This window comes from Silurus meridionalis, chromosome 6, assembly GCF_014805685.1.
Source record: "Silurus meridionalis isolate SWU-2019-XX chromosome 6, ASM1480568v1, whole genome shotgun sequence".
NCBI classification, from domain to species: Eukaryota; Metazoa; Chordata; class Actinopteri; order Siluriformes; family Siluridae; genus Silurus; species Silurus meridionalis.
The window spans coordinates 15083996-15099507 of record NC_060889.1 but is presented as its reverse complement, the minus strand read 5'-3'; the positions used below and the strand labels follow the sequence as shown (position 1 = coordinate 15099507).

Sequence of the window (15512 nt, the reverse complement as noted above, 5' to 3'; positions counted from 1 at the left end):
TGACTTACAGGTATAATACAGTGCTAATATAGTCTTCTAGCCTTTGCTATAACTTGCAGCATTTTCACTTCACTTGCTGTACTTCAGGCAACCATTTTAAGGAACAGGATATAACAGGACACACATGGGCTTGTCCAAATTAAAACGCAGCAATGAATGATAATGCAATTTAGATCACTAATTAAACCTTCATTAATAATAACTTCATTCAACTGTCATTTTTCAGTTACTCCATGAAAAGTAAGTGTGTGTAGTAAGCCAAAACCTATTAAAATCTTTGTATTAAAAGCAGGATGTGTGCAAATAGGAATACCGAATTAAAAACCTAAATAAATATGAAAATCACTCATCATGTTTTTTTGTTTTATTTATACAGTTTATTGTTCAATCTAAAAAATAACAAGACAAAATTGAATATTCACAGAGAAAGCACAAATCAGAATGGCCGAAAGTTTATGCCCTTAGCCGAAAGACCACAAACAAAGGGAAACCCAGGACTCTGGCACAAAACACTGGGGCTAGTGTATGCAGTTTTAGGTGCGAATTGTGGCAAGTCTCTAACATAATAAATGGTGTTACAGTATTTTTTAAATGCTGAAAACATGAAAAGGCTTAGTGTAGATCTTATACACTAACGTTGACATAGATGAGTAACGTGTATGTTCTTGCGCTTAAAGATAAAAATCCCTATATGGTGTGACCCCTCGGTCAGGCAGATCCCCCAACATGGTAGAGATTATGACAAAGACAATGACAATGTCTAGTGCAAAATGTGTTGGAATAGAAGACACAAATAGGGGACCACTGGACTTTTGTAGTGCAAGTAGTGTCAGCAACAGATCTCACAAATCATTTTTTTTAGCCACACAGGAGTACCAGAAGTCCAGTTATGTCAAAACCATAACGAATATTTCAACACTGTAATACATAGTATTACTGCAAAAACTAACAATATCGTCTTGCATATTACAAATTACAATATAGTTTACAAGATCAATTGAATTGTTTTACTTTACAACATTGTTTTTTTGTCCTCTTCATATACTTATCATTTTAAGTATTTACAAAGGAAATCTAAAGAAGGTATTTGCACAAAAGAAGTATAAATATGTGTACTTCTCTTTTATATGTTACAGTTTTATGAAAAAAAAGAAACATATTTTACAAAATAGTTTACCGTAAGCCCCTTTAACCCTTTTTTTGAAATACCACCAAACAGTTTACATGAGAAATGACTACATCATGTGTATTTCCACTGTGATAAGCAAACCATCAAACCTTCTGATGTGGTCCAACCAAGTAATCTGCACCAGGTTATTATATTTCATGAATGAATGCCCTCGTTTGCTTTGCTGTGAAAACACCGATCACATCATTACACAGTCTCCATGGCCAGTGGATGCAGATTATTAACTGCCTTATAGACAGTTAAAGCACATTTATTTATTGAGAACCCTTGAGCAATCTTTGCTGTGAGAACTTTAGGGCAGCCAACATATGAGGTGTTGTCTATTTTGAATGCCTTTTAGGGTTACTATTTAATGATCCTAGCCAAAACTGCGAAAGTGCAGCCCCAATCTCGGTGGACAGTTTCATTGCAGTCACACAGCAGTGTCTGATTCCAACCTGTCAATTCTCACTTGTATAGGATAGATATACAGGTTGGTTTGGTACCTTTCTCTTACAGTGGATTTCTAGCTGCCCAACAATTTCTTGACTTTCCCTATGAGTTCTGCTCTAGGTATTCATCAATCATATTAAGGTTGTTGAGCCAGTCATCATTGGAACCCACTAACGTGTCTATGAAATCCACCTCGCTTCCTCCAGGTCCAGCTCCCACAGGTCCTTGAGGTCCTACAACCATGCTTCCGTTACTCTGGTGATGGGGTGGATAGTCAAAGGAGGGTAGTTTACTTCCTGGATTTTGTCCAGAACTGTAGCCTTGTGTCAGACTGTGTTTGTCCACTGAGGGATAACTTGGAGGTGCCATGCCATGAGCTGGGTCCATCATAGCTGGAGCTCCAGGCTTTATGACGTCAATGGTGGACAGAGGACCCCGCATCCTAAGGCTCTGCTGACTCATGGAGGGAAGAGGTTGCCCAGGGGGCATCTTTTGTATGTGTCTGCCTACCATGCCTGGAGCTAGCTGATTTGGTGGCGGTCGAGCAGCAGAAAAGTTGGCTGGCATACCTGGTCTCTGGGGGAATTGAGGTGCTCCACACCCTGGAGGTGCTCCACCACTGGGGAAGAGGTGCTGGTGGTTCACAGGGTCCAAATGTGGATGTGCCCCTTGTTGGTTCTGCCACAGCTGGGACTGTGAATGTGGTTGCTGTTGAGAGGCACACATCATGCGTGAAGGAAGAGTGGCACTTTGATGCAATGCTTGCCGGAGGTGGTTAGTTGGACCCCCTCCCAAACTTGGTCCAGGCATTGCTGGTCGAGCCACAACATGTCCTGGGTGAGTAGGCTGTCTTGGAGCACCCCCCACTCCCATCAAGCTCTGGCTTGGACGCATAGGCATTCCTAAGTCTTGCGAGGAATGGTAGAATGGTTGCTTGTGGCCAGTTCCACCCATGTAGGGGCCAGGATGGCCCACCTGGGATAAGGATCCAGGGGGAAGATTCATGCGATTGGGTAATATAGAGCCACTGTGGGACATCATTGCAGGGTTGGGATGCTGGGGCCCTCCCAAAGGGTATCCACTACATTCAGCGGGTAAAGTTCTACCTGGACCTGAGAGACAAAATAGGGCAAACAATATCTTGAGGAACTCTATATGATATCTATTTTCTGAATATCTCTATTTCTTTGTAAAAAAAGATTTTTCACAAAATGAAAACACAAGACAGTTTTGGCACTAATAACTATCACGTATAAGCGTGTTGTATCACTACCTTGAAATGTTGCCACCTGCTGGCAATTTGGCATCTGTCCCCCATTCAACTGCTCTATCTGCCTTTGCTTTTCCTGCACAAAACAATATTACAGATACAGTTTCAAAATCATCAGGGCAGATGCAGAGAAAGGCAGTAAGAGTGGAATAATGGTTTAACATGTCAGATCGTCAGTAAAAGCTGGAAGTAAATCTATGCAACCATAATACTGACAATAATTGGTTGAACATTATTCGATTATAGAAAAATCCACTGTTGTTCCATTAATGGGTTTTTGCACTGACCTGCTTCCTTATTAGTTGAGTCCTCAGCAGCATATTGTAATTACTGGTCTGTCCTGAACGGGGCCCTGAAGAGGGGTCTTGAAGATGCGGCACCATCCCTAAATTCTGTTCCTGCGTGAAAGAGAGCGAGAGAGAGAAAGAAAGTGAGAAAGAGAGAGAGATTCAGCTTACATTCCATTTCCATACTTGGTTATCATCCTCACAGGGAAACATCTGATAATGCCTAAAGTATGCACGCTCTGATGGCAGAATTAAAATACAATGTCTATCACACTCTGCTTGCTTGTTGCTGTTTTTGAAGGCACCCGTGCACAAATGTAGTTTATATCTAAGCCCCAATCTCAGAAAAATTGAGCTTTAACAGGATGTTGTTCTTGCCACCACATGATTCCTCAATCTTGTATGTATGTCCTTCATAGCCCTCTTCTCTCAGCTGCTTTGGCCACAAATATCTGTATATAACCACAGAGGATTCAAACCAGCCCCTATTTCCCAGAGCAGTGGACTGTTGTTTGCATTGGCTCTGCCTGAATGCTGCACCCATCCAGTCTTCCAGTCTGAGCAGGCATTCCCATATTCCCATACTCTAATTCCCACAACTAAACAAACAAACTCCCACCGCAACCCCCTCCACTTAAATACCCTGCTGTGCCTAAACAAAGAGGTTAACCATAGTCATAGCCTAACCTTGAGCAATTAAAGTGAAATTAAAGTTGATCTCTTAAAAATCTTATATTCTTAATTAATAGGGGAAAAACATGAGTATCAACATAAACACTAATGCATGTTATCTTTCAGGGTGGCCCAGTGTCTATATGAATGTGTGCTGGGGGTTGGGGGTTGTGTTGCTCTACTGGGGAAATGAATGGTCTGCGGTACCACTGCTGATAATTGCTATTGATCTTACACCTCAATCCTGGCAATATGCAGCTACAACAAAGCACTGACAAATCCCCTTGTTAGAGTAAACACCTACCAACCAAGACCTGAAGACTGCAATTTCATCAAGCGTCCTAAAGAATCAGAAGCAGTTTAAGCACCTACTTAGAGATATTCATTTGTCTAGCTTACAACAAATTGTCATATAGGATTCTACTTAATTCTATAGTATAGTATACTATATTGATGTTCCTACTTCTGCAAGAAATGTACAACTTGGTTCTGAGTGAACACTAGATGGCATTAGGTGCACCCTTTCAAACAGACACAGCACATGCTTTGAAAGACCATTATTTCAGATTACATGATTTACCACCCACTTAGGCTTTTTGCAATCATATTAAGTTTCTAAAAAAAAAAAAAGAATAAGATATGGAATTTAGCCGAAAGAGTCATTTGGCAAATCCTGTGTCTGATATCACACACAAAAAAAAAGTTTCCTCAGCAATCAAGCCACATTACATATTTCTATGTAACAGGGATTTTGGCATACCTCAGAAATGTGTACTTGGACCACTATCATTACAATAGTCAATGTTCACACCAGACTGCTTTGTTTATGTGGAGACACCCGTTGTGGAAATCCGTCCCGTCACTTATTGTGTAGAAGGCAATCTTGTTTGTTGCATTGGCAGCAAAAAGCTATGCTAGAGCAGAGCAGATACATAATCTATTATACCCTCATAAGCAGCAGTGTTACTGCTTTACAACTCTGGAATAGTTGTCATGGTACAGTTAATGCTGTGGTATAACCAGCAATGTAACATTTGTGTGATAATGACCTCAGAAAATAAACATGATTTCAAAGTCAACATGTCCCTTGAAATTTGCCAAAGGGTAAGGGAGAATCTTTTTATTTATTTTTTTAATCCTATCAGTTTCCGTTATTAAATAATTCAGTACATGCCCTGCTGCTGTGGTTTTCTATTATTCTCTTCAATAATGTGCAGTTGTAAACAAATACGATACTTTCGGGTTGTATGGTTATCACATTGGGAATTTTTCATATCGCTTCCTGCCTACTTACAGGCAATAGAGAGCATTTCCTGATTGCACAAAAGGTTCAGCTTCATTATTCTAAGCTGCTGAAATGAATGCTAAAAAGAGGGAAGGGGGAAAAAAAAACTACGGCCCTTCGTATTAAGATGACTTATGTTGCTGTTGTTGCTGTATTGGAACATAAAAAAATTCCCAATTTCTCACTCATGACAACCTCTGGCAACCTCCTTTTCTAAGTAACACACACACACACACATATACACACACACACACATACACACACACACACACACACACACACACACACACACACACACATATACACACACACATATATACACACACACACACACACACAGATGGGCCTCTTCTGTTTTATGCATAACGGTGAGCTTTTCATTCATTGCATTCAGGGCGCATTTAATAGGTTAGACATCACGACGGAGGTTATCGAAGCAATCCGCTCCCTTAGCTGGCAGGCACAAAGCAACCATTGCAGAGTGTGTGTGTGTGTGCGTGTATAAAAAAAGGAACAAAGGGAGAGATAAGTTCCCCCCTGTGGCATCCAGTGGAGCGGAGAAAATCTTGAATTTAAATAGTGTGTCTTTCTCAAAGCAGTCGTTTTACCAGCACACTGCCCTGTCATTCAGCGATTGCATACCATCAATACAGTACAGACCACAACCTGAACTGATCAAGTGTGAGCACAGTTTTTCTATTAAAGGTGCAAATAAGATGAATCAATTATTCGTTATGGAAAACACTCTTCTAATTATATAACAAAACACAACTTTTGTCTTTCTAGCTTTTTTTCCCCACAATAGTGTCATCGTTTATTCAACTGCAACACTTACTCTCTTCATTTGTATGCGGTTTGGCAGCTAAAGGCATTTGGATTTTGTGTAGCCCTGACCTCCTGGGTTTGACCTTGCTCCCAGCCCCTGTGTATTGTGCAGTGACCATGTCGCTGCACCTATCCTCACGTCCACTCACTGAGGACAAGCCTTAATTGCATCAAACATATGCAGCTGATCGAGCACAAAAAGCTTAATGGACCCACTGAGACACCCATTAAAGCCTCACGTTTCTCTTTTTGAAAAAGAATGTTTCTTCTTCTTTCTTTTTTATATACACAAAACCTTTTTTCCCCTTTCGGACCACATCTCGACTTCCCAGATCCATATCTTAGAGTGGATATAATTTAAATTATTGACGACTTAAGTATATTTGTGTGTGTTTGTGTGTCTGACACATTTGTTGAGGCATGTTAAAATACAGAGGTGAGCCATTTGCACCATTCTTATATCTCACTATTGAAGCACACTACACACAGACAGTGGGAAGGACGGACAAATAGAGAGTCTTTGTGTAACCTCATTACAAGTAGGTGTGTGAGTGTGTGACAGAAAGGCATTGAGGGAGTGTAGGAAATAAAGACAGGTTGGGGGGCACAAAAAGAGACAAAACATGAAATGAAAGGGTAAGGAAGTGAGATGGGGAGAAAAATAGGGAGAGAGAGCGAGCAAGAGAGAGCGCAGAAGAGAGAAAAAGTAGGACAGAGTAATGTGCTGGAGAGAACTGAGCTGTGCACTTGCATGTGTGTGAATGTGTGTGTGGATTGGCGTAGGTCCAGTTGTTGGAGCAGAAGCAGATCCTAAACACACTGATTGCCACAGCGAACAGGCTTTTATCTCCACAGTAACCATGCTTAATGGAAAGACCGGACTGAAATGATGAGCAGCAGGGCAAGCATAATGCTACAAACCAATAACTACTGACGGACCGTAAGTGTAGTCTTAGTAAATAGATTATTCCATGCTCCTTTTCGACATGAACATCAAACAATATATATCAGATCCAACACAGCTTTGTGTACAGTCAGCTTTTAAATGCTTATAAGCACTTTATAGTGGTTCGGGGGCTATGCAGCCCCAGCCTATCCCAGGAACACTGAGCCTGAGGTGTAAAGCCTGGAAGGGACGTCACACAAACATTCACACAAAAACAACTACCTACGTGTCAGGAAAACAGAGAATGTAGAGGAAACCCACACAGTCACTCAGACAACAAGGAAAGAACTTCCACACAGACAGTAACCCGAGCTCAGCACTGCACCACTGTGCCTCCCTGGTAGACATTTGTATCACCAAATTAGTAGATATAAGTTACAAACACGTTAACGTTAACATTAACTTCCACACAAATACAACTTAAAGTTTCATATATTTGCGTCATTGGCGTATATTTCCTAATAAATCATCATCTATAACTGTCATCAACAAACACAGAGAATGAAAAAGATCATAAAGAAGACAGCAGGACAACAACTAATTTTCTATTGGATCCCAGGAGTTTTCATAATATATCTAGTTTCAGTGTAAAAGAAATGGTAATCATTTCTGTCTAAAAGAATAAAAAATAATGGATCCTACAGATCCTGTAATGTAACAGGGTTAAAGGAGCCGGCTGTAAGTTTTAAAGCCCTCTGCTGCTTGTAAAGGGAATTGCAAGTGCAGGGAAATCACTGACAACTCATCCCGTGCATTGTATTGTATAATAATATTGAGAGTCAACGTTTGGAGCAGTGGTGAACAAAGTACACAAAGCATGTACTCGAGTTAAAGTAGAGCTACATAGGTAAAATATTACTCCAGTTAAAGTGCTCCCTTTAAACTTTCACTTCAGTAAAAGTACAAAAGTATTTGCCTTCAAATGTATTTATGTGTCCAATAGAACTATTTATTATAGCTATAATGTTTTATTATTATTTCTGTCACAAGACTCTTACTTAATCAACTCAGTTTATGTGAAAAGACTCTATTGTTACTCTTAGCACACCAATCTATTACTAGAATCATATTGTTTATTAAAACACTTTTCAATATCCATTAAAAATGTATTCCTCTTAAAATGTTCTGCTTGCTGTTGAACTGATGCTAAACTGTATGTTCGTGCTAAATAGATACCACCAAGCAACAATCAAAATGAGTTCACCTGATTATTGGCTTGCTGTGTGCTTGACCAGTTAAGTGTTTATCCACTCATAAATAAAAAGGACTGATTTTGCAATTGAAGTTAAAGTAAAAGTCTCCCCAAATTTAAATACTTCAGTCAAGTACATATACACAAAAAAGCTACTTAAGTACCGTAGCGAAAAACATGTACTTTGTTACTGTTCACCGGTGATTTGGAGACTGTGCTGTGTTACAATGATATGATTTTTGCAGGTCTTGGAGGACTTTCAAATGATTAACTGTTCAGTATTCACTCAATATTATGTGTTTTGCCTTCACAATCTGTTTTACTTATAATGACTAGAACATATATATTTATCTAGTAAGTGTTTGAGCATGGATTTGATTGGGTCTACAGAGAGAGAAAGAGAAAATAGAGAGAGAAAGTGAGAGAGAGAGAGAGAGAGAGAGAGAGAGAGAGAGAGAGAGAGAGAGAGAGGAATGAGGGGCAAGTTGGGCGTAAGGGGATGTTAATAAATATGACGCTTGACCTACTTCCAAAACAACACACATCAACCCTCAATCTCTCTCTCTCTCTCTCTCTCTCTCTCAGTAAGACTGTCTTCTGTGTAGCCTGGAGTTGGCAGCTTGTGCCATCCTTTATGCCAACTATCCACTGCTGCCCAACCACACTCTGTCTAACACAGGCCGACAGACAGACGTGGGCACACACATGCATAACAAGCACACACACACACACACACACACACACACACACACACACACACACACACACCACTCGGACATACAGATGTACAGTATATAGTAACACATGCAGTGAAAGCCAGTGTACATTTATTAGCACAAAAAACGGGATGGAATGTGTCTTTAAAAAAAAAAGAAGGGAAACAGAAAACGCTGAAAAGAAAGTGGAGAGATTTCTGGTAAGCATTTCCTTGATGAAAATTCCAGCTAGAACCAGCTTATAATGCCTGTTTTTATGATTTTTTTCCCCCAGAATGGCTAGGATACTAACCCTGCACCATCTCGAACTCTTTCACTCAAATATACACACACCTGATAGTGTTGGTACCAGGCCAGTGTTAACTTGGCAGTGCAGTTGGTTTATTCACCATTCATTGGAGCTGCAGCTGGGCTCAGGCGTGCAGTGCTGGGAATCAAAACTCGTGCAGAACTTGAGCAGAACCCACACACTCATATCATCAATCCCACTCTAAACATTCATACCATTAGCAGTGCCTTCATCCTATTAGTGCAGCTTACTGAGCTCAGGCTTAACAGAGCATTTGGCAAAGCACTGATTAACACTGCTGCTGTAAAAAAACAAAAAACAAACAAAAAAAAAACGGTATGGTTTCACACATCGGAGATCAATTTATCTTAGTGTATCAGTTGAGTACATTGAAGTACTGCTACTAATCTAATGGATTTATCCTTGTTTCCCCCCATTGGACGCTAGTTTGTTTGTGCTGCTCCTAAAACAGCCCCCTTCATCATCCTGGAACCATCTCTCATGCCATCTGTATTCCTCCCCCCTCTCCTCAGGGCAAGGTCAGCCGGGACACAATATACACACATAACTGCACACACACATGCGCGCACACACACACACACACACACACACACACACACACACACACACACACACACACACATCCAGTCTAATATGCCGGACTCAATTGTGCCTGCAGTTTTAAGTCACAGAACGATAAAGCACCCTAAACTCAATACAGTTTTTTTGTTATTTTTTTGTAATAACTATTTTTATTTTGCCGTAAATTTGTAAACAGTAAGCAAAAGTGTTCAGATTTTGTCATTAATTAGTCAAGCTTAAGCTTAAAAGATACAAGCTCAGAGTCCTCCATGCTAATTATCCGTGCAGGATGTTCTATTTGGAAAGAAGCCTGTGAGGTGAACTAACTAGCTAATTTAGCTAAAAGTTGTATAAGAACTTTGACAGGATTAGCTACTGAGATAGAATAATGTGTCTACCTGAGGCAGAAGCAAGCTAGTTTACTAGCAGCTAGCAAGCTGACAAGCGAGATACAAGGATGGGATTTTATATAGACTAGTATTTTATATTTGATTTGGCATTTTTTTGTTGTTTTTTGGGCACTTAGAAAAAAAGGTTAAAAATAAATTGTTCAGGATCACTTGAGCTACATTGTAATTGTAAATATAATATATACTTTATTGATCTTTTATCCCCTAAACCCTGTCTGCTGGTTTGACTGAATCCTTTCTTGCCTGGTTTCTGCCCACTAGCTGGACTGACACACACACACACACACACACACACACACACACACACACACACACACACACACACACACACACACACACACACACACACACACACACACACAGACACAAACACACCCACACCCACCGCCTGTGTGACAGCTCAGGCAGCCAGCCTTTGTGTTCAAGGGTGACCACCTACAGAGGAGACGAAGAGCGTCGTTCCCATGAAGCCCTCCTGAGGGTTCGAATTGGATATGTCGCAGTAGGGTTTGTGTGTGTGTGTGTGTATGTGTGTGTGTGTGTGTGTGTGTGTGTGTGTGTGTGTGTGTGTGTACCGGTATATGGGACACTGAATGATTCAGGCTTCAAGAGTAATACAGAAAGAAATCTGTGCTTATAAAGAGTCTAATCTTACCACTAAGAGTTTCCCTAAGTGGCACTAAAAGTTCTCAAATAAGAGTTTCCTTCTTTCAAAACCTATTCAAGAAACTGCTAAAGAAATGTTTACTAAGGAATTCCTAAGCTAAGAGAAAGAGGGTGGGATTGACCCTGTTGCCACTGATTCATGTAGGAATAGTGGTGGTGATTGGCAAATGTGCTTGCAGCTTGTCATAAAACTCCTTTTATATTAAGTTATAATAAGATCATGTTTTATAATAACACACAAATAAACATTTACAGCACTAATGCATAAAGTAAATAAAATTTCCACAAATCTCCACAGCCACACTCCAAAATCTAGTGGAACATCTTCCCAGGAGAGTGAAGGTTATTATAACAGAAAATGGGGACTAAATACTGGAATGGGATGTTCAGAAAGCACATATGAATCTTATAGTGAAGTGTTAACAAACCTTTGTTCATACAGTGTAGCTATCTTACTAGATTGGAGTGAATATGTTGACTAATCAATAATAATTTTATTCTTAAGTTTTTAAGTACTAAAAAGCTTTATGAACCACTGTTAGGTTAAACAATTTAAATAAAGATTAAAATTAAGATAAAACGTGTTTCATACAAGTATTCCCTTGGGGAATACATTTGAGGCTGCACACATAGAAACACCTTCATCATCCATATCCATGATGAAAAAAGCATGCTCTACCTAGGTGCCTCTAAGTCTGCTGTATCTCTGCTAGAACTCAAAATGCTGCTGCTAGGTTCTTGATTGGAAAAAAAATATGAGTCTATAACTCTATTGCTCGGTTCTCTCCACTGGTTTCCAGTCTAGCACTTGCCTATCTTTCAGATCTCATCTCCATTCAACATTTGCCCAGAGCGACTTGGTCTGCAAATAGCTTACAGTTAACTGTCCCCAGGACACGATTAAATGGAACGAGTTGCCGCTCCATATCAAGTCCTCACGAAATCTTGAAGTTAAATCCATATTTATTTATTTAAGCATGTTTTCTTTTATCTATTTGTCTCTTTCTTTGATGCTTCATAAGAGAATTGTGACGTGACTTGAAAATGAGATTATGGCTGAGACTATATTCTTTTTTAGGATATTCATAGTAAATGTAGTCAATATTTAAAAGGTGAACAACGCTGCTACAACAACAGAAATATGAGCAGAAAAGTAGAAGTGAGGCCTGAGAGAGACTTTCTGCAGAAGTTACAGCAGAAGTTCCCTGCATGTGAAACATCTTTATTAAGCAATCATTTCAGTAGATAAGAGAAAACAATAAAGTCTTCTTTATAATCTTATTTAAAGCTTATTTTACTGTAGCTTTACAGGGTGCTTCAGTGCTTTTCACCTTGTTCATCTTCATATGATCTGTGTAATCTATCACACACACACATGCTCACGGATACTCAGAGACACACACGCACACACATGCATACACACACACACACACACACACACACACACGTTTCCCTGATGTCAACAGAAAGATTAATATTCTGAGACATTTTTGCCGCAAGTAAAAGGCACAGCAGCTCCTACACTCTCTCTCTCTCTCTCTCTCTCTCTCTCTCACACACACACACACACACACACACACACACACACACACACACACACACACACACACAATGCTGAAATATTGATTACACCACAACACAAAAGCTGCCGAAGTACAAACACAAAATACATGTAATATATGCAAAGTGACAGAAATATAATATAGATGGAATATAAGCACAGCTGTGTTTACACTGTAATCATGTAGATCTCAGACGATTTATTGGACCAGACGGTGATGAAGCCTGCTTTATACAAGGGCAGTTTTCAGTGTTTTTGTATTATTATTTTTTTTATAAAACACTCCACATTTCTTCATGTGTGAGATGACGATTGAGCAATGCTGCTTGTTTGTTACTAATGGAATATCATGATAACATAATACATTTATAGGTCCAACATCAGCTCGCTACAACTCCATTTCTCTATTCTCTCACTCTTTGTCTCCAGAGACAGAGAGTTGTTTAAAACACATTTTAAACAATGTGGTGATCTACACTCTTTCCTCCTCAGGTTCTCACCCTGCAGGAACTATCAGCAGCACTCCAGCACTTCCTTCCTCTAAACTGTATGTGCTCTTGTGTGTGTGTGTGTGTGTGTGTGTGTGTGTGTGTGTGTGTGTGTGTGTGTGTGTGTGAACCAGCATACAATGATAGGGGGGCTAGGGGCTAAACATCACTCAATGATACAGTGCTGCAGCATGCTTTCCCAAGAGTGTATTCACATGCACATATGTGCACACTCACACACACACACATATTCAGATGTAACTCCTCACGCATTTTGATAACAGTCTTTTCAGCATTTCGCAGACTGTCTCCAAATGTGAGAACCATTAGTCAGATTTTCTAGGTTCTGAGCTGGCAATAGAAAAATATATGTACATACTAAATCATTGAAATTGCTACAAATCAACAAGGAAACTTGCTCTATTATCCAGTTTTTGCACTGCTAAAAAATTAAATCTGTCCCTCAGTCAATTCAAACTAAATGGCATTTTAACCAATGAAAGCCATGCTTCCTTTTTATTTATAAAGATTTGTGCAATTATTGATATAAAAAACATCAATGAAATAATTGAATGTAGAAAATGTGAAAAATTTGCACATTATTTCAATCTGTTTTCCAATATATTTTCAATATATTTTTCTTTGTCTCCATTTGCCCCGTCTTAGTCAAACACCCCCACACACACACCCAAACACGCTACCCCTTTACCCCCTACTCGCTACCTCACTCCTCTTTCCCTTGCTTTCATGCTCCTGTCATGACCTTGTGTACACACACACATGCAGATGTTGTAAAAGTGTGTTAGCATTACAGCTGCCAAAATAAATCACACACAAACACACAGTGTCCACTGGAGGGATGCCAGTGCTTTCACTTATCATGCATGTTATTGTGGATATAACATGCATGATACACATTATCATCATCCATCCCAAACACGCGCACACACGCATGCACGCACACACACACACACACACACACACACACACACACACACACACACACACACACACACACACAGTGTAATAAAGGAGAAGTAGTAATAACATGCACACTGCGCCTGATATGATCCATTGATATGAGACAATGAGACAATAAATAAACTGCCGTATCTGTCTTGATTCTCATTATCCATGTTGGTGTAATGAGTATCATTATTATAATAACATGGTTATAGATCTTGATTTAAAACTAATCTAAAAACTAGGTGGGAGTGTGTGATATAACAGGATAAATAGGCTGTGTATCTCACAGAGCTGCTGCTTTTTACTGAAATGATAAAGTTAGGGATATGTCAGTAGTTATACTGATATAATGTATTGTTTTGATATCATGCAAGTTTAAACATACTCGATAAAAAAATACTCCAAAAGCATCATCCCGTACTATACTACTACTACTGTCCTATTTCCCAGAAGACTAGTGAACATTGCAGTGCAGTTGAACAGATCACAATTGGCTTATAATTTAAGGTGCAATATATGGTTAAGTTATAATTTATCACCACTCTTACTGATACTGCCCTTCAACTTACACCCACTTTTACAGAGTTCAAACATTATAATATCTTAAACATATAGCGTAGAATGAGGAACACACACAGCACTATATGGAAACTATATGGACAAGTATAGTGTATTGGGACACCTGACTTTTCCAGCCATATGAGCTTCTTCCCCAAACTGTTACCACTAAGTCACAGGTACACAATTGTATAGGATGCCTTTGTATGTATTAGCTTTTAATTTTCACTTGAAAAATCACTTGAACTACGCTGTTCCCACATGACAATGCCCCTGTACACAATATGTGCTTTGTGAAGATATGGTTTACATGGGTTGAAGATCTTGATTGGTCTGCAGTAGATATTTTACCTCAGTCTTAGGATGAACTCCAGTCCTCCTCACCCTACATCAGTACCCCACTTTACTAACACCCTTGTGGCTGAATGAACACAAACACCTTCCCAGAAGAGTGGAAGTTATTATAACAGCAAATAGAGACTACATGTGGAATGGGATGTTCCACACAGGTTCCACATATTTCACAATAAGATGGGAAGCACATCCAAATCCTATGGAGTGTAACTGGCTCCTGAGTGATCTCGGTCTTGACACTAGCCAACTGCAGGTGACACTAGCCTTAAGTATGTAGAAGAGGGTAGACAATTGTCTTCTGTGTTATGCTGTCTCAAAAGAAGCATATTTTACAGCCTTTACTACTCAGTTGTTCATCTATCATGTGACTGGGGAGAGCTGACATGTGGGTGGGAATTAGGCCAGATTAAAATGAGGAAGAATCCCGGATCTTAAATCAGCTCTTTAATGACACCCGATTTTTTTATTACTAAGTAGGTTACATGAGTATCAGTAGTGATGTGTACCAAAAAGTATGTAAAAACTGGATCTGATGCACGTTGTTAAAATGACGTCGAGTGAAAATGGAAGCGTATCTGTTTTGTGAGACTGGTGACTAAAGAGACTCTTCACAATCACTTCTCTGTGTGAACCGCAAAAGACTGGATTCAACACTCTGGCTGTTAATTTAACTCAGTAGTCATTAATCCAACACTGGATTTTTTTGCTGTGCCGTGTAGGAAGGAAGTGCTATAAAAAAACAAGCAATCCATTGTAGATCTCTCTCTCTGTGTGTGTGTGTGTGTGTGTGTGTGTGTGTGTTTTATAGACAGCAGATTCAGCAG

At 39.6% G+C, this 15512-nt stretch overlaps 1 protein-coding gene across 1 annotated transcript in view; it reads right to left on the bottom strand.

The window, feature by feature from the left end:
• Positions 1-362: 362 nt before the first annotated feature.
• The window catches only part of si:ch73-211e3.1 (mastermind-like domain-containing protein 1), a 71510-nt gene continuing 56360 nt past the window's right edge, over positions 363-15512 (bottom strand). The window contains exons 3-5 of the mRNA XM_046851545.1: positions 3179-3289; positions 2895-2967; positions 363-2733 (exon numbers count right to left, since the gene is read on the bottom strand). Coding sequence (XP_046707501.1) covers positions 1724-2733; positions 2895-2967; positions 3179-3289 — 1194 coding nt within the window. The 3' untranslated portion in view covers positions 363-1723. The remainder of the gene's footprint in view (positions 2734-2894; positions 2968-3178; positions 3290-15512) is intronic.